A 20,153-nucleotide genomic window follows, 5' to 3' on the forward strand; every position below is an offset into this window, starting at 1 on the left:
AATTAAGGTTTGAGTTTAATATGTAGCATCTGTTTTGTGCTCGCTTCCTGAGTGACTGATTTTATTCTCCAGTGGCACAGTTCACCTTATTTTACTTCTGAGCCTTTTTCAAGCGGTCTAGTTGTATGATGTCTATTACAGAATCACAGAATCACAAAATCACAGAATGGCCAGGGTTGGTAGGGACCTCAAGGATCATGAATCTCCAACCCCCCTGCCACATGCAGGGCCACCAACCTCCCCATTTAATGCTAAACCAGGCTGTCCAGGGCCCCATCCAATCTGGCCTTGAACACCTCCAAGGACGGGCCATCCACAACCTCTCTGAGCAGCCTGTTCCAGTACCTCACCACTCTCATGGTAAAGAATTTCCCCCTGATGTCTGACCTAAATCTCCTCTCCCTCAACTTAAAACCATTTCCCCTCATCGAACACATATCAACCCTTTCAAAGAGTTGATTCCCCTCCCCTCTGTAGGCTCCCTTTAGGTACTGAAAGGCTGCAACGAGGTCACCGTGCAGCCTTCTTTTGTCCAGGCTGAACAAGCCCAGCTCCCTCAGCCTGTCCTCATAGGGGAGGTGCTGCAGCACCCTGATCATCCTAGTGGCCCTCCTCTGGATTCTCTCCCTGTCTTTTTTACTGCAGGCTCCACGCTTGCACGCAGTACTCCAGATGGGGCCTCCCAAGAGCAGAGCAGAGGGGGACAATCACCTCCCTGTCCCTGCTGGCCACCCCTCTTCTGATGGAGCCCAGGATACCATTTGCCCTCCGAGCCGCAAGAGCACACTGCTGGCTCATGTTAAGCTTTTCATCTATCAAGACCCCCAGGTCCTTCTCCACAGGGCTGCTTTCAAGTACTGCTCCTTCCAGTCTGTACGGATGCCTGGGTTTCCTCTGGCCCAAGTGCAAAACTCTGCACTTTGCTGTGTTGAACCTCATCAGGTTCACCTGGGCCCATCTTTCCAGCCTCTCAAGGTCCCTCTGCATGGCATCCCTTCCTTCGGCCGTGTTGACCACACCGCTCAGCTTGGTGTCATCAGCAAACTTGCTGAGGATGCACTCAATTCCTACATCGATATCATTGATTATTATTATTATTATTATTATTATTACTTCCATTCCATCTTCAACCTGTGTAGATTACTGCTGTTAGAGGATACTTAAAACAATCTAAACTTGCTTTTTAGTGAGGCTTTTAATGCAGCATAGCAGCTTGCTGTTCAAATGGCAGTTCAACCATGTCAAATAACATTCTTGGTTTTTTTGCTCATGTTTGTAAGTAATAAGCATGTCTTGAGCAAAATAGTCTTGATTTGGGAAATTATGCTTTATGTATTAGCAATGAACAGAAACTTTTGCTTATTAATGAGATAATGAGAAGTAAAAGGACAAAATATTAATAATAAAAAAACACTCAGGAGACAAACGCTTTCAAATTGAGTAAAAAAACTTTTCATCCTCTTTTCAGAGGTTCAGCTTACCATGCTTGTGCTACATGTTATGTTCAACTATGGCCAGTCCCTTTGGCAAGGCCAGGGTTTATGCAGGAAGCTAGGGTTGTGATGCTTTATTTCTGCTGGTTGCTGCTTGTTTTCCACTACACCAGCACGTGTTAACCAAAGGACACAGTCGCTCAGGTTGTCTCTACTCCAGCATAGTTTGCCCACAGCACCTTTGGAAGTGTGCCTTTGAAAGCAGCTATAACTTGCAAGGGGCTGTGACTTGTGTGGCTTCCCACAACACAGGTCATCCCAGTCACCCCCTGCTACCAATACCCTGCTGGTTAGAAAATCAGTTGTGTGAGTTATCATATGCAACCTGTTAGCTGAAGGTTTGCATTCTTTGGTTTTCTTGTGTATCAGCAGATTAACTGATAACTCTCTTAGTGAGTTTTCCCCTGTTGAATATGATACTGTAAGCCTCAATTCACTGATGTTTGGGAAGTGTTTTTATACCGCCAAGTAAGAGTTGAAATAAAAGTAGATCTTAGTCCTAGTTCATCATCTTCCTTTCAGTTTGAAACTGGATCCTTGATACTGGCATGTGCAGAACAGCTGAAGGAATAGAAGCCTCCTATGTTCCTTAACTTGATGTTCATTAATGTGGCTTGTTGTTGTGTTAGGAATTGCACTTAGTGTTCAAGCACTGCACCATTACATTTCACCAGTCTGCAGGATTAATGCAAAGGTGGCATTTTGTTAGTCTGAGCTGTAACCTGCAGATGCAGACTGTTGTTCCTCTAATCTCAGAGTACATGAAACACCTTCAGAACTGCTTCATAGAGCAACTCATCTCTGTTAAAATGTTCTCTATACTGTGAGAAGATAGTCCATACCCCTTGTGGAAGATGTAGCTGTTTGTAGTACAGATAGAATTGGAGAATGTTTTTCTGAGATAGGTCATATCAGCTTGCTTGTTTTTAAGGACTACAAGCTCCTGAATACAAGGCAATATAATCCCTTCCAGGTATTTCCTAATTTCTTTAGCTCAGCACAGTATAAATCATCATAAATCCAATTTTTCCATAAAAACAGGTGAGTACCTTCTCTGATATGCATCACTTTCCGTTTCTCTCATCTCAGAAAAAAGACACTACCTAGCAGGAATAAAGTGCAGCTGCAGATAGAGCAGTCTCACCATAAAGCAGTTTGTCTTTTGAACATATCTGCTAGCTGTGTCTCAGCATCACAGAATCACAGAGTGGCGTGGTTGGAAAGAATCTCAAGGATCATGAATCTCCAAACCTTCTGCCATCAGGTCAGTTTCCTTAGCTCTGCTGTTTTGAAGCAGCTGGATTCCTCTCTTTTTTCCTGAGAACAGGGTGTCTTTTCAGGAGCCAGGTTTGTCCTGGTGATTACAGGGCCTGTTTGCTGCTGTGCTGAGATTTAGCTGGAGTAGGCACTGGTCATGGCCTGAAACCTGAGAATCAATGCAGCTACAGCAATGTGTCATGTAGGAAAGGAGGGGGAAAAAACAGGCTTCTGAAAAATGATAAAATTAGTGTCAAGCAAATGTCATGCCTCAGTGGGTTATTTTTTGTTTTTTTTGTTTTGTTTTGTTTTGTTTTTTGTTTTATTTGTTTTGTTTTTTAAATTAGAACTTGCATTCTAATAACAAACGTAGGTGGCAAAAATATGTACACTTTGTCTCTCCTTGGCTGCATGGCTGCAGAGCTGTAGGTTGGTCAGGAGTTTATATCATATCAAATGACAGTGGGAAGTGATGGGTTAGGGGCACCTTGACAAATATGAAAGAAGGGTTTGTGTGGTTTGAGTAAACTTGCTTCTCTCATAGTTACTGTGAATTTTCAAATGCATCTGTTGGCCACATAGATAGAGATACCAATATATGTCCTTTCTGTACATTTTCCTTTTTAACCAACGTAGTATCCTCTCACTAAGCAAAGAGTACCTTTGTACTTGAGAGAGCTTGTTCTCTCTCAGAAATATTCAGAAATATATTGCAAATAGCCAGATTCCAGCAGATGCCTACATGACTTTGGAAACTATTGATTGCAGTGAAATTCCCCTCTTGAGTGCCCGGGTGAAAGACAGAAGAATTTGGCCATTTACTTCACTTATTTCCTAAAAGTTATTTTTTATAATTCCAGTCCCTTGGAAACTTTGATTTTTCTCTCAGAAGTTTTTTTTTTTTTTTTTTTTTTTAAACATTTTGTTTTATGAGAACAGAAAGTATTAATTACTCTTGGACAGGAAAACAGAGAAAGGTGTTATTTAAACATGTTGTTACGGTAATTCACAAAATACTGATTTCATTTTGATGCAGAGATAATCAGCCATGGTGGCAAGTAGATAGTTTGAGTTTTGGAAGTGGTAGCAATCACTGGAGCTGCATGCATACTAGTGTAGAAGCTGGTAATTGCCTCTATGAGTATGGAGTTTACTTGTAGAATAACAAAGTTAATAAGGGTTTATCTCCTTCATTATTCTCAGTGTAAAAGCTTCCATTGATCTCATGGCATGATTGGCTTCTGATAATATATTCATTTAGTATTAGGAGTTGCTTAAAAGTAAGCATTTATGTCTGTTTGTTTTATTTTTATAGAAAATTGTCTTCAGAATGGAATTGCTAGTGTATGTCAAGGCAGTCTAGCAGGTAAAGAGATGAGTGTTTAATATATCGCTGTAAGTACTAAGTTGTGTTCTGGGATTGTTGTTTTTGTGGTTTTTTGGTTTTGTTGATGTTTTGTTTTTTTGTTTTGCTGTTTATTTTTTCTCTAGCAAGCTGTATTATATATTAATTGCAAGAACCAGTTATGGTCTGAGTGGCAATAAGATTTCAAAGTTTAAACACATTCAGGAAATTGCACAGTGAGGTTTATATAATGATCTAACTCTGCCTTCTTGTATTTTATGATTCAGAGCTGCATTACTGCCCTGATTACGCTGACATGAATGTGGGGCACTTTATTTTCAGATAGCCCCTTCTTCCTTGTATCGGAGCCAGTCATTACATTATCATCTTAAGACCCAGCTGAACACTGGTTTTGCCTAGGCAGTTTCTGGAGCCGTTGCACACAACCTAGTATCAGCACAAGGCACATGTTAGAAACACTTGCAGCAGCTGTTTGTGCTTCTTCAGCCACCTGCTGAGGGTATCACACAGGATGCAGGGTACCAGCTCACGAAGTCTGCATTTCCTGGTGGGTTTCTCCATGCACATTGTTTCAGGATGAAGTAATGAGAAGTACTCCGTGCAAGTGGTATCCAGATGAGTGCCGAGAGTTTTTCTGTTATGCTTTTGCTTTGCCAGCTTTACAGCAAGGCTCAAGTATCACACCTCAGCTCTGCTGTTGCTGTGCATGAGGCCCATGTAGCTGCTGTTAGACATCCAGTTTACTACAAAACAGTACATCTTTTCACAACATAACTGGAAATTCTGCTGCCTCTTTGTTTGTGCTGCAGAATGTTTATTCATTAGGCAGTTCATTGCCAGAAATGCCACAGACATTGCACAAATTCTGTAAACATAGCCCATCTGGCATTAGCTCTATCCAGAGCTTATAGTGGAAAAAACAGCAATATCAGGCTTAACAAAACATAGCGAACTGCTAGCATCTTGGTAAAAGTACTCTCAGATGAAAGATGGCTGAGTCAAAATTTGATTAAATGAGGCTTCTACTTCAGATAAATTTTTCAAGCATAAATTCTTAAACATCAATATTCCTTTCTTAATTCATTTGATTTTTTTTTCAAATAATTGATTTTTCTGCTTAGCTAGTTTTTTATATTCATGGTGAAAATTGGAATTTGAACTTTTCCTGTTCATTTTTTCAATGTGTACATCAGTCTTTGTGAAAACAGCGATGGTAGCCATGAATCAATAGACTGTGAAATTAGCTGTTTCAGACTCAGAAATATAAATGATCTGCCTGTCAGCAGAAGACTTTCTGAGCTTGAAAGCAGAGAACTAATTTCATTAAAGTCACCATGTTCTTCTTATAACTATCCCTTATAGCTACCCAATTCTATTTTTATATTGCTGCTCATTACTGCTGAAATAGAGACCTTCAGTGCTGGAATGGGCTGCCCAGGCAGGTGGTGGAGGCACTGTTTTTGGAGGTGTTGAAGAAATGTTTAGATGGGACAGGGTTTAGTGGGGAAATATTCATGGTAGGTGGATGGTGGGACTGGATGGTCTTGGAGGTCTTTTCCAGCCTTGGTGATTCCCGATTCACAGCACATAGAAGAGCAAGATAACAATAATATTAGCACATTGTTTGAAAGGTATCTTTGACTTTTCATCCTTCCAGACTCTCTGGTGCGTTCTGTATGCTGTACAGATGGTGTAAGCTTTAGACAGGGAACACATAAGGTTTGATCTTGTTCAGTCATAGGTGCTGCTCCAGAAAGATAACTGTTCATTCCCTGCTTAATCTATCATTAACAGATTCTGACTCTAAAATCTATCAGTGACGCTTCTGTGTGTAAAAACCACTGTACAAAAATGTCTTTAACAGTAGTGTGTGATTTAGAGCAGTATGCATAGGTGCATGGGAGGTACACTGACTTACTGCTTGTCTGGGTATTATCCAAAAATCAATGCTAGCTAAGCATCAGTTTTAAAGTAGGCATTAGTTTGTCTTTTTTTTCTCCCTCCAATTATTTGCTTAATTAAGAGTCCCCACTCAGGCAAGTTTCATCACTGTTGCTAACTAGCCACTGTTATTTCTTTCCTTAAAAAGTAAAATAAAGAAATCAAGCATTCCTTGCTACCAATCCAGTTTTTCATAGAATTACAGAATCATAGGATGGCCTGGGTTGAATAGGCCCACAATGATCACCTAGTTTCAACCCCCTTGCTATATGCAAGGTCACCAACTGCTAGACCAGGCTGCCCAGAGCCACATCCAGCCTAGATTTTTATGCAGCTAAAATACATGGTGATAATGTGCAGCATTTCTTTTTTTTCCTCTACAATAAGAACTTGAGAACATAATATTGCTGAAGAATAGAATTCTTAACTTTGATGATCTAAGAAAGCTATGTCATAAGATGCACTACAGTGCCAGAGTTTTTGAGTAGACTGTTTCTGGCCTGTGTTTTTTTGAGTCTATTTTTATCACATCAGCTGCTTTGCTTGCACGGAGTCCAAATGTACAATGCCAAAACAGGGAGGCTGAAGGACTTTCCAGCTGACAATTTTCTGTGTGCCACTGATTCACCAGAGGTTTGGGGGTGGTTCTCTTTGGTGCCTTGGCTTAACCATTGTACCATTCTATACTTTAATGCAATTTTCTCTTTTATGAGTGCATTTATGTTTCAGTTGCTTGGTGAGTACACCACATAAATCCTATTTTAAAGTTTAGCTAGTAAATATAAATCATAGCCTGGTGAATAAAAAGGATTTCTCCAAATTAATCCACATTTCATGGTTTGTAATAAATAACAACACATTTGTACTTCAAAGAAATGATTAATACCAGATTGAAAGAGCTACGGGTAACAGTGCAGAATAGAGTAAGAAGAGGAAACTTTGAAGGAGCTTAGACCTCCAAATGTGTTCAGTTCTGCAAAACATTAGAAGAGAAAATAACTACAAATAGCATCCCTTTGATAGTTTTGCAGTTTTTTCAGGTCATGTTATAGGGAACTGCTACAACATTTCAGTGGTAGAAAAGGAATGACAGTCAAGAAATCTTTTTCATTATTATTTAATTAATGCTTCTGAAGAGCTAATGTGAATCTTGCATATTCAGTATTTTATTTGTGCTTGTTCGGTAAGCATGGGGAATATCTGACTTTGCTAACTAAGATAAAAGAACAGAAAAATGCAGTGGTGATTTTTCACCAAAACTGTGAGAAGAATGATGGGAATCCCACATGCTTCCTGGGTTTTGGAAATACCTGTGTCCTGCATTAGCACCTCAGCTGTTGTACTGCGCTGTTAGGGCCCTTCAACAAAATGCCATACCTTGTGCTTCTCTGCGTAGAGTCAGTCAGCTGCCCTTGCTAGACTGATGCAAGGGGGTGTTCCACTGCTGGAATGATGTCAGTCTTCAGAAACAGAAGACTGCTTTATGAAGCAGAAAAATTTAGTGTTCCTTAAACTCAAATCAACTTGAAATTTTGGATGGGTATTCAAAATATGTCTATCATTTCTTTCTTTTCTGTAGCACTTGATGACATAATCCCATACTCTTGCTTGCATAACAAGGCAATTGTGAATACGTTAAGAAGCATAAGGTTCAGGAAAGCTTTTAGATCTAAGTAAAAATGTATATTTTCACAATTTGAACAGTACTTCTTAAGTGTTTCTTTCTGGTAATAATGAGTTTTGGGTTGGCCTTTTGTTATTCTTTTTAAACCCAGACCTACCAGAAAGCTAAGAAGCAGAATTTTTTCTCACAGCCAAAGGAAGAAATTTAGTGCCACATAAACTTGGTTGCTAAAAAAAAAAAAAAGGAAAATATTGTGTCATTTGAAAAGATATGTTAGTGTACAAAATAACTTAATGTAAAACATCGTGTAAAAAAAGAATTATAGGTCATAGTGATGAATTTACATGTTCTGAAAAAAAAGAAAATCTGCAAAATTTTATACTAAAGATAGCATTAGTATTTATTATTTGGTCTTCGTGACCTTAGAGCCAAAAGCTACATGTTTAAAGTCCCAAGCATCACCATAATTGAGACTTCTTCAAGCAGAAGTTCTGAAGCCGGAATACTTGGATGATCAGTGTGCCTATTTGCTATCAGTTGCCAGACCATCATTTTCTTCCTAGTGGTGTACAAAGATGGGGCAACTGAAAAACATAGAGGAAATTTAAAAAAAATAACACTGGATAAAGCAGTTTGGAAATGAGGATCCAAGACAAGGCTCTAACTAAAAATGCCAGAAAAAGAAGTTTTGTAAGTAACAAATTGTTACAAATGTGGTTTCACCATTCCTATCCTGGTTAACTTGCCATCTGAATATAGATCTGTTGTGCAGCACTGGATCTCAGACCAGGTGATACTTGTTATTCCACAGCAAACAGCCTCTTGTGACCAAGATACTAAGCTTTGTCCACATGTTGCTTTGTCCGTTGCTGAAGTCTTTGTGAAGAAAAAACAGCCACAAGGGTAGCAAAAGTTGTAGACCTTTGTGCTTCAGAGAACAGCATGTAAATGCTCTCTTATGCCTTTTGCTTGCTCCTTCATTTACTCTGTGGTTCTGATTTGAACGACTGAATGTCTGTGACTGAAGGATGTCCTGTGGGCATACTGCAGATCCTCCCTCTCCACGTACTGCTGGGAATCCAATGGATTTCCCTCTTCCTCATGGGAGCAGGTAGCAGAAAGCTCTCCCAGGGATGCTGGTGCTGCATGAGTGCCTTCATGTCTAATGTCATTGCATTGGTTAATTTTCCAGGTGTTTTTACAGTGCTGCTGTTCATACTGTAACCCATGTGTATTCATCCACTTTCCCAACAGTTTTAGCCTCAGATGGACTGTGGATCCCTCCTGCTTCTATTGAATTCTGCTACTAGTGTAAGATGTTTGCACCTTATGTTTTGGATACTGCTGTGACTCACCACACAAGTCTAGCAAAACTATTTTCTTAGAAGAATGTTATTCTTTAGTGGGGAACTCATTCTTCGTGTAACTCATGTCAGCGTGTCCCTATATGTAGGTTTGTCCCATTAAAAATTTTTTTCTTCAGCTACTCATTAACTCTATAAGATGTCAGAGGGATTTTTCCCATTCTTTTTCCACTTTATTTGAAGATGAAGTGGAGAGCAGAAATGAAAGCACTTAGTTACAGACTTCTGTGCCAAATGTATTTGTCCAGCATGTTAGCGCAATAGTGAGAGGGGAGGACTGGGCATCTATCAGAGATAAAGATTACCCTTTTAAGATTCAGTGCTGCTTCCTTCCTTTCTTCTGGGAAATCATGTTGATTCTTCCTGAAAGCAGTTGAGGAAGGAATGTATCCTTCTGTGAAATCACATATGCTAAGGAAACAGATGGACTTGTGATACTTATAGAGTGGCTTGCCAGGGCAAATGAGAGAGTACTTTAAGAACTTGACAAAGAACATTTCTCTTAAAGTTACTTAGAAGTTATTTCTTAAATTCTCCTTAGCAACTGGTTTCTGGACATATTGGGCCAAAGTTTTATTTTCTACTTTCTTTGAAAGCTCCACTCATGCCTTCATTATTGGAATTAATTGTGTGATCTAAAAATGGGAGAAGGTACAGGTCTGAATGCAGCAACACAGAATACTACTCTGGAGTTCTGAAGAAACTCTGCTGAATACTGGGCTGTGGGTGTTTGCTGAGGGCAGTGCTACGTGTGTTCAGTTCTGCACAACGTTACAGGAGAAGATGCTTACAAAGAGCACGCTCCTTTCCTTCACACTGTCACTGTGACAGAGGCTAGCTGGTTCATAATTGTAACAGCTACACAGCAGTCTCCTTGAGAAACTATTTCCTGTTTATTTTCCTCCCTTCCACAAAGCATGTACCAAACCACACTTCTAAATATAGTGATTATTTTATTTTTTTTTTTAGGGAAGCATTTCCAGCTCCTTGCCTGAAATAAGTTAAAGTGTATACGCATGTGTGCAGAAATGCAGTGTGACTGTGGTTCTACATTTCTGTGTCCTTCATTTACCCATAACAGATTAGGACGACACGGAAGCCTTTAAGTTTCAAGGATGTTCTGACTTTATAAGTTGCCCAAACCAAACCAAGCCAAGTCAAGCCAGTGCAGGAACAGAAGGCTCTTAAAGTAGAAGCAGGGATAAAACTGCAGTCTTATACTGCAATGCCGTCATGATGGGATGGGGGGAACAGGAGTTGGGGAGAAGACGGTGGATTTCAGGGACTGCTGATCTCATTATTCAACCAAGCAATGTTGCAGGAGCAAGGAGATGAACAGGTGTGTGCAGAATTTGTGTTACACTAAGGTAAATTCTCTACTAATAGCAAAGTTTGAAATGGTGTTCTAAGTGCACAGTCAGTGATAATTGAACAATGAAAAACCTGCAGCTACAGTTCATTGATAGTGGAACAACGTAGGCACTCACTGTTGTAGAGCCCTCTAGTTTACAGACAATCCTACTCTTCCTTTGCCTGTGTCTCAGATCCTACCTCTGATGCTATTTTTTTCCCTAAAGTAGGAATGGAAATGTATTTTGAATGTTGAATGAGTCGCTTTCAGTGTTTTATTGTGCCAAGTTTACAAAGTGCCTGGTGCTGCCTGCCTTACAACCCTGATGCTTTTCTGTAGAGAGGATGCTGCTGCCCAGCTGCCAACATCCTCTCAGCGGCTCTGCAGGACAAAGGGGCTGTGCTTCACCTCACAGACCTGCATGGTCACTGCACGTGCAGTGCAGACATGTAGGATTACTGCTGCCTCAAGAAGCATTAGCACCTAATGAATCTTCAGATAAGGAAAATAAATTAGTCAAATCTGAGGATGAAAATGTATGTTTTGAAAAGGAGGACTGCTTCCAAGCAAGTTTTTGTCATATCCTATGTGTGCTGGGTTATAGTTAAGTTCCACATTTGGTATTTGTTGCTTTGAAGGAATAATCCTGGGCTGTTTTTGTTTGTTTATTATTTTTAAAATAACATTTAACAGGAAATTAAATGGCAGACAGAGTTTTCTGTGAACATTTATCTGTGTCATCTGTAACAAATTTGAGGGAAAAGCAACTACGAGTTTGGACTATAAGTGCTGTATCTGTTATGTTGTCTTTGCAGCAATAGTAAATGACAGTATTCCGTTCTGTAATCAGTCTGTAATCAGCTAGAAATGAAAACTAATTAAAACTGGAAAGGAAAAAAAAAATCCAACAATTTCACTTATTTTGTAACTAAATGATCTAGTTAGCCCAGAGTAATGTGGAGATACAAGACTATCCAGATGGCTTTTACATGAGGTTGTGTTACGAATGACAACAAATTACTCAAGCAATCTAGGGGGAGTTTCAGAAAATTCTGACAACTTTATGTACATCAATAGATGTTCCAGAGGAAATGCTATACAGGTCTGGAGACATCGTGAGAGGGGAGCTGTAAGGACAAGCTGCACAGCCTTAGTGGCACTTACATGCTTCTGCCTTTCAACCCTGAGGTCAAATCTGGGACTTCTCTCACTTATACACCTTTTGGCAAAACTCTTATGAAATAGCAGGCTTTTGGATCTTAACATGCAGCTGTCCCTACTCTGTAAAGAAGAGTTGTCCTCTGTTCAGAGCAAATCACATTTTCACATCTGAATTCTGACAGAAAGTCAGGAAAGTGACAAAGTGACTGGCCATCTGATACTCTTTTATACAGTTTATGTGGAGAAATATGAAGGATTTTATAGAACAGAGTAGTCAGCTGCTGGATCAAATTGCCTTTAATTCACGTCAAGTCAAATCAGATCCTGCAGTGGATGCCAACCCCCATTTCCAAATACGGTCTGAATGCTACAAGATCCCATCCTAGAATCAAATTCCACAGATCTGGTTGAGTCCTAAAACGATTTGCCTTTTGTGTCCATATGTCAGCAGAAATAATTGGGTAAACATTATATTTCCCTGTTTCCTGTTGGCTGCAAGTGCAATGACAAGAGTTGGAATCCTGTTCCTTGCATTAAGTTAAAAGGCTTCCTGCCTGACTACTTTGTTATGTGTGGGATGCAGCACCTTTTACATGGTCTGGATAGGAAGTTAGCAAGGTACTAAAGCTGTCAAAAGTGACAAAACACAGCATGCTAATTGCCAATTATCTTCACCTTGAAACTGACAGAGAGGAGCAGAAACATGGTGGCATATAAAGCTGTGTAAATTGGCACAAATGCAGAAGTGATAATTGGGAAGAGGTGTGTGCAAATCTTTAAACAAACGTCCTTTGCATTTTAATTCTCCCTTCTTGTTTTACAGAAGGAGATGACAACCAGGTTGTGTCACTGAAGAGCCACTCACGGAAGAGAACATGTCCAGTTTCATCCTTGCTGCAGAGTTCCAGAACATGGCAGCCTTTGCAGAATGCATCTGCTTTCAATCCAAGAAAGCAGAAAAGATGGGAACTGCAGTTACTTTCACAAAAGTTTTCCACTGCTGTCAGTGTTCCTAACCCAGAGTATGCTGCTAGGAACCTCATCCGGCCGACGTGAGGGAAAGAAGAATCGACTTCATATTAATCCTAGCTTCTTCATTAAGGCTAAGAACCTCTTGAGGCGCACGTAATGACTGACCATGTTCCTGCTGCTAAAGCCCACTGAAATTCAGGTCCCTGGGCTGACCTCCGGATCCACTGTATTCAAATGAAACTATTACTAGCTGCAATGTTGTTTTCTTTTTATTTTGCTCCTCAGTTTATGCTTTGTTTCCTAAATGAAGTGGAATATCAAGTCAGTCTGGAGTTACAGAGAACTTACCTGAACATCTCCCATCCATCACCAGACCACTCAAGGCTTGGCTGCTGTTCCCAAATGCCAGAGAGCCTTGTGTTTCCACAAACACAGCCCTGTCCTTTTGCTGACCGTAGAATTGCAGAATTGTTTGTGTTGAGAGGGACATTGAGAGTTCATGTAGTCCTACTCTCCTGCAATCAAAAGGAACATCTGCAAGGACATCAGGTTACTTCGAGCCTGGTCTAGCCCTGACCTTGCTGACCTCATCAACAGCTTGTTTGCATTGCAATTCCTAATGGAGTGATGGAGGGTCAGCCTCTGATCTCAGCTACAGGAGCTCCAGACACAGCCCTGCAATGTTGATGTCTGTCTTCAAATTCTTACTGTGACTGACAGCAAATCTGCTCAGTGTTTCTGCATTACATAAGAAAGCACCTATATTGTCAGCATTTCCTGAAATACCCTACAAAGTGCACCAGTGCATGATGTAACTTGATGTCCTATGATCCCCTTAGAGGAAGGACAGCTTTCATTCTCCCAAATGTTTAATCTTTTCAGGGGAAAAGAAATGTAATTTCGGTAACTGGGAGGAAGATGAGTAAAGATGAATAGTATAACTGTCAGGCCAGGAGGGACTGAGCAAAGGACTCTTTTGCATCTGAATTGTGCTAGCAGTGTGGCCTTATTTCTGCACTGGAGAATATTTCTCCCCAGTTCTTAGTCCAACTTAACACATTGGTAAACAGCCTGGAGGGATGTAAACACCGTAGATCCAGTCTTCTGTGTCAAATATACCCTGATGAAAGGCTTTCTTAAAAAAAAAAAAAAAAAAAAAATTAAATTAAAAAAAAAAAAAGAAGCAAAAAGCAATACTTAGCAGATCGCAGGAGAGGTTTAGCTGAATAAATGGGGATTGAATGGAACACACCTACGTATTCTGTGCCTTCTGATGAATTTTGCACATTTTTGCTATTGTGATAGATTACTCTTTCCTTTTTAAGTGCTGAACCCTATTGCTGCCTTCCCTACAAGCGAGTTAGGTGTGTTTACTTCTTCTGAGACATTATCAGAATGAAATCTCATGGAGTATCCAGTGATTGGAACATTAGAAAATAGAGGTGTAGCAGTGATTAAGAATAACCACAATCCCTTTGTAGTTCATGTTGTCGTGTATTCTGCCTTTCTCGCTTGCTTGCTTGCTTAAAATAGAGCTTATAAATCTTGGTGATCCTGTTCTTGCTGGGAGAAATGGCTTTTGTCTGTGAACATTCAGCATAGCTAGGTGGAGACTTCTCTGCATCTTTAGAATGACACAAGGAGCGCTGTCCTTTGCTTTCAGGGAAGTAGGCTGAAGTGTCCTTCCTCTTCCAGTATTATTTTCAGTTAGGTTTATTCTTTGTGGGTTGCACGACATAACACCTCTGGGGTGCTGGCACTCGGGCATGGTATAACTGTCTAGTGGTATTCATTGCCAAAGCTATTGCTGGGCTTTGCTGCTTCATTTTGGATGTAATGATAAATGTTGTGTCCTTGGAAGAAGGCTACACGGATATGCGTGGAATTGCAGCCTTGATTACATCTGAAGAGGTTTCTTACACCTTCTCCAAAGCCTGTCAGGTCATTGTCCTGTTGGAGCTGGAGCTGTAGTTGATACAGTGTACTTGAACTTCACTGTTGCCAGTTCCCATCTTCTCTTCCTATGGCTGGGCAGTACTGCAGTGCTGTGTATTAAAGATTAACATAACGGTCAAAGTGCCATTGCAGAAATTGAGAAACAGTATTTTTGCATAAAATCTGTCCTTCAGTTTGTTCTGGTCCTTACCATAAGCTGTCTTGAGTCTAATTACTGTAGCGATGTCTGGAAATGCAGAAGAATTTGCTCCCATTTACTTTGAATTACTTTTGAATAACCTTATAAACGCGTTAATCTCAGCATGTTTGCAAAAGTTCTTTGTTGGAGTGTGTTTATTTTTCTAAAACCATCTTTCAGTTTCCTTGGCTCTTGTGTTTCCTTTTCTAGCATTAGGAGGCTAAGGAGGGAATATTCACTGTGGAATCCTAGAGGATCTGTGTTTGCCAGGGCCAAAATCCTGACGAGTCTAATTGGAAAGGGATTTCAACCCAGGAGTTGAACCACCACACGATGCACTTGGTTTGGTGGTTTGCTCTGATGGGAAGAAGGTGGAGTTTTGCCCCAGCTTGTGTTTTCTCTGTGAGCACTGAGCTCTTTCTGTCGGTCCCACCGGTGTTGTGACAGGCACAGGCCCAAGTTCTGTGCGTAGGTAGTAGGGCAGAGGCCTTTTGGCAGCCTCTTCACTTTTTATCTGTGCCACGCTAAGGGTGGTGTGATGCCTGGGCATCGCAAATCTGTTGAGCTGTATTTGCTGTGGAAAACATCCAAAGCCAAATTGAAACTTGCTAGATGATGAAATACACTTTCTCCAGATGGCAGGGTTGGGTCCTTGGCCAAATGTTTCCCAACAAGTACTACTTTCACTGCAGAGGTATCCTGCCCTGGCCTTGCCATCCTGTGCCATGGGCCACTTCTCCATTTCCCGCGCTTGGTACTTGATATCTTGTTATGAATAATGTCTGGAACGTGGCATTGCTACATGAATATGTCAAGTTACTCTTCCTCTGGAGGAGAGAGGGGCAGCAGCCTGTTGGATCCAGATCTGAGGCATTCCAGCTTTATCAGCAATCTGCTTGGGGCCACATCCAGATGACTCTTGTTCTGGGTGTTGATCACAGGTCCTGATTTATGTGATTCCTCAGGATATGTCAAGAGAAATCTATTTTAAATGTGATGGTATGCAAAAGCGTGCATTCCACCTACTGAGAAAATCTTTCTACTTGACCTTACCATTTATGTGTCTTCCTAATCATTCTCCAGCGTGTGTCCTATTAGCATTTCATGTGGTTCTGGAACTGTGTTTTGTTTTGCTTTATTTCTTGCCTTTCAATAAGATCTTTTTTTCTTTTTTTCATACCTAGAAAAAATCCTGTGAGTCTGGCAACTATCTTAAGAGGTGTTCTTAGTACTGAGCTTCAAGGCACTCTAAGTGGGATCACTTCAGTTGATAGAGGCCACAGCCACCTTTATTTCAGGACTCCTGTGATACCAAAATTGCCTTCAGTGATTAAAGACTGATTAATAGCTTTCATTGATTCGTCTCTGCCATAAGGGATTTTGTGATGAACTTCTGCTTTGTGTGAATGTAGGTTAGTGCTAGACTGTAGCAACAAATCTAATATGAAAAAGATCTTAACTTCCCTTATGTTTAGTGAAGGATGGAGTTCCAGGGACTAGAAAGGGAGGCTTTTCAGCAGCAGTGAAATTGATTATTCCCTTTTGGATATGAGAAAAGGTGAAAACTTGAGTTTTTCCGAGAACTCAAGCTCTAAGCAGCAAAACTCATTGCCATACAATAGTCGTGGTTAATTCTGCTGACCAGTGCATTTGTTAAGAACAGGGCAGGAGGACAGGAGAAAAAAAATGTAACTCAGACCAATTAACATTTAAGGAAGACACGGAGAAACCTAAGGGGTAAACACCATCACAGTAATCATGCACGTTCCCAGGACTGTGTGGAGAGGACACGGAGAGAATGGTGCCCTTGTGAGCAAGTATCCGGACCACGATTAGTGATAGCCTCTCAGGTCTTCATCGTTCTTATTAATCAGGATTCCAGGTTGTTTCCAGCCAAAGGCAGCCGCCTCTCCACCACAGAAATTTAGATCATGGAGTCATAGAATGCCTTGGTTGGAAGGGACCTCAAGGATCATGAATCTCCAACCTCCCTGCCACAAGCAGGGCCACCAACCTCCCCATTTAACAATTGACCAGGCTGTCCAGAGCCCCATCCAATCTGGCCTTGAACAACTTCAGGGATGGGACATCCTCTCTGGGCAGCCTGCGCCAGCACCTCACCACTCTCTCTGTAAAGAACTTCTCCCTGACCCCTTAAGATTAACCTTAGTCTTCCCTCCCTCAGCTTAAAACCATTTCCCCTTGTCCTGCTGTTATCTACCCTTTCAAAGAGTTGATTCCCCTTCTGTTGGTAGGCTCCCTTTAGGTACTGAAAGGCTGCAATGAGGTCACCCCGCAGCCTTCTCTTCTCCAGGCTGAACAAGCCCAGCTCCCTCAGCCTGTCTTTGCTGTGGAAGTGCTCCCAGCCCTGTGATCATCTTCGTGGCCTCCTCTGGACCCTCTCCAACAGCTCTCTGTATTTCTTGTATTGGGGAACCTAGACCTGGACACAGTACTCCAGATGGGGCCTCCCAAGAGCAGAGTAGAGGGGGCAATCACCTCCCTGTCCCTGCTGGCCACCCCTCTTCTGATGGAGCCCAAGATGCCATTTGCTTTCTGAGCTCAAGAGCACACTGCTGGCTCATGTTAAGCTTTTCATCTATCAAGACCCCCAGGTCCTTCTCTGCAGGGCTGCTCTCAAGGACCGCTCCTTCCAGTCTGTATGGATGCCTGGGATTCTTCCAGCCCAAGTGCAAAACTCTGCACTTTGCTGAGTTGAATCTCATTTGATTCACCTGGACCCACCTTTTGAGTCTGGAGATCAAGCTCCAAGGACTAGTTGTTTTCTTTTGAAAATACAGAACAAGGTCTTTAGCCCCTTTAGACTTAGGTTGAACAAGTTATACGTCCTGGAGCCATCCTGCAGGAGACCATGCCTTTCTTTTGCTTTTGTCTTTCCTACGTGTTTTTTTCTTTCCAAGTACCTGCTGGCACTTCAAAGCAGGATGCACTATATATAAAGTAAGAATATACTTGCTATTGTAGAACATGTTTAAATTTTGGGAGGATTTTTGAGGAGGGGGATAACACAAGTGGTCAGTGATCAAACTTCACATATATTGAAAAATTTTGAAGGCATTTTAATAATTTTACTAAGAGTTCTGAGGGCGAAGCAAGCCAAATGAGTTGTAAGAACCTGGTAGTGAAACACATTTAGATCCAAAATGATCAAAACCACTTTTTGATGTATTTTATACTAATGAGAAAAGCAGTGGTTTTCAGGATTTAATCAAGTAAGTTGGAACTCTTAGAAGTAATTGCTTCTTTTCTGTTTTAGTAAGTTTTCCGTCCTGTTGTAAAGATAGATATAATATAGCAAAGAGATACTACAATATTCTTCCAGGAGAAAAAAAACTGAATTGCTTTTTTTGAATTTGTCACATGTGTATGTATGAATGCACACAGGTATGTTTCAGTGGGTGTGCATGTGTGCATTCCCGGTGTGTAGATAAGCACAGATACATGTCCTGAGCTTTCCCATTGAATATGTATTTTTCTTGTGCTATTTTAAGGGGATATTTCTAACAAACAAGTGCTTGATTCCTTTTCCTCCTACATGAATCAGTGTTGTTTGATTCCTTTTTTAATGATGTCAGATGTGTCTTAGACTCTTTTTGTTCTGTTTGTTATTAAATAAGTTGCAGCTGTAAGAGAGACCAACTGGAAGAGAGACCAACACTAACTGTTGTAGTCATTAAAAGAACACCAGATTATTTTTCACATCAGTCCTAAGTAGATGAAGCTGTAAAATCCAAATATCATGAATAAATGAAATGTAATCTTAAGGAATATTGTGAAGTTGTTTGGAGTCTATCTCTTTGGACAGAAAAATGCAGATGGTGTTTGTACTGCAGGATGAAATTTCCTGATAGGCTCATAAAAGTTAGAGACAGCTAAGATCAGTCACAGCTGATGATCCAGCTGGCACTGGGTTGACACCAGGGGAAATGGAGCAGATGTTGGTTGGCCATGCAAGTGGCCCTCCTGGTGCTCTGCTGGCCTGCTGTCCTCGCCCACCATTCCTCAGGCTCAGGTAGCTGCATCGCGCTCTGCCACCGGTTCCTGATGGGATACCTCAGGTCAAGAGAGATGGGTGTCACCAAGCCAGCTGAAGGCAGAATTTCATCTCCTGACAGCAAAGCTAAGGAGCCTTTGTTGAGTTTTGTAGGTCACGGAAAGAAGTGAAGGCCTGAGGGAAAAAGGGAAACTGCTGCATGTGGACTTAGCTGGGAGTCGGGGGACCCATGACACCGCAAGGAGATGGGGAAAGTGGGATGTGAGTCAGCTAGAGAGCTGAAGGGGAGCAAGCAAAGGGAAAGGAGGTTAAGGATAGCTGTGGGATAGGTTGGGACCACATGCTTCTGGACTTTGGGTGTCTCTGATGGAGCTGAAGGTTAGCATGTTGACTGGTGGATGACTGGAAAACAGATGCTAAAAGGAGCTGAGAAGCTCAGCAGAGCTGAAAGAATCCCAGTGGTGGGAATACCAGGATGGTACTCAAGGTAGCGTGCGAATATTGTAACATGGGACAGATCTGCTGCCATGCAGAGTTGCCCATTACATGCTGCATGAAGAGGCATCCTCGTAAGATCAACAGGAAGAGGTGTAGAATCTTGCCAATGGAGAGGAACAACCCAATGCATGCCGGGGGCACCTGGCTGCAAAGGAGCCTGGCAGAAAGTAACCCGGGGTCCTGGTGGTCACCAAGATGACCGTGACCCATCAGCCCTCCCTGGAGGCAGAGACCGAGGCATCAGGGCTGCATTACACAGAATTAGCCCGACTGTTGTCAACAGGTTCAACCTGGAGAGGCTAGTGGAGCATCCTCAGGTATAAATACCAGGTGTGAGGAGTGGAGAACAGAGAGCCAGACCTTTCTCAGTGGCATCTAGAAGAATCAGCAGTTTCTAGCAGAAACACTGGACCCAAAGTGAAGTACAGGAAATTCAAACATAAGGAAAACCTTTGTTAGTGCTGTAGAACACAGGTGCAGGTTTCCCAGAGAGGCTGTAGGGTCTCCATCCCCAAAGATACCAAAAATCCCACTGGGTACAGCCTCAGCAACCTGCTCAGTGGCCCTGCTCTGGGTGTGGGCTGGACTGGTGGCCTCCAGCTGCAGTGGTGTGCTGGTCACAGCATGACACCATCAGAATCTGCTCTGTTGCTGCCATTTTGAGCGTCCAGGCAAGAGAAGACATTCACTGTCAGGGGAAGGAGCTGCTCCTCTGCTGCATGCAGCTCCCTGGCTCATGGAAGCCACTTCCTAGGTCAGCTGAGGAGTGAAGCAGCCAGGGGAAGTGTCACAGCCAGCCTGCACTCCCTGTAGCACTGGGAAACATTGTCAGCTGCATCATTTCCATCACATATGCAATGTGTGGCACTCCCTGCTGCTGCACAGCAGGGGGCAAAGCAGAATTCATCCTCCCTGTTTTTCACATTGCTCTTCATGGTCCTCAGAGCCAGCATAAAGCAGAAGTGATGCAAACTCAG

The 20,153-nt window shown here is 41.7% G+C and overlaps 1 protein-coding gene across 6 annotated transcripts in view; it reads left to right on the plus strand.

The window, feature by feature from the left end:
* Positions 1-16,668, plus strand: part of MOB3B (MOB kinase activator 3B) — an 86,599-nt gene extending 69,931 nt beyond the window's left edge. For all 6 annotated transcript variants that reach the window (XM_042874056.1, XM_042874060.1, XM_042874074.1 and 3 more), the window contains one exon: positions 12,381-16,668. In XM_042874056.1, the coding sequence (XP_042729990.1) occupies positions 12,381-12,410 (30 nt within the window). In that variant the 3' untranslated portion in view covers positions 12,411-16,668. The remainder of the gene's footprint in view (positions 1-12,380) is intronic.
* The last annotated feature ends 3,485 nt before the right edge of the window (positions 16,669-20,153 follow it).

The sequence above is a fragment of the Lagopus leucura genome, unplaced genomic scaffold, assembly GCF_019238085.1.
Source record: "Lagopus leucura isolate 7727_CA_CO unplaced genomic scaffold, USGS_WTPT01 Super-Scaffold_54, whole genome shotgun sequence".
Taxonomy (NCBI): domain Eukaryota; kingdom Metazoa; phylum Chordata; class Aves; order Galliformes; family Phasianidae; genus Lagopus; species Lagopus leucura.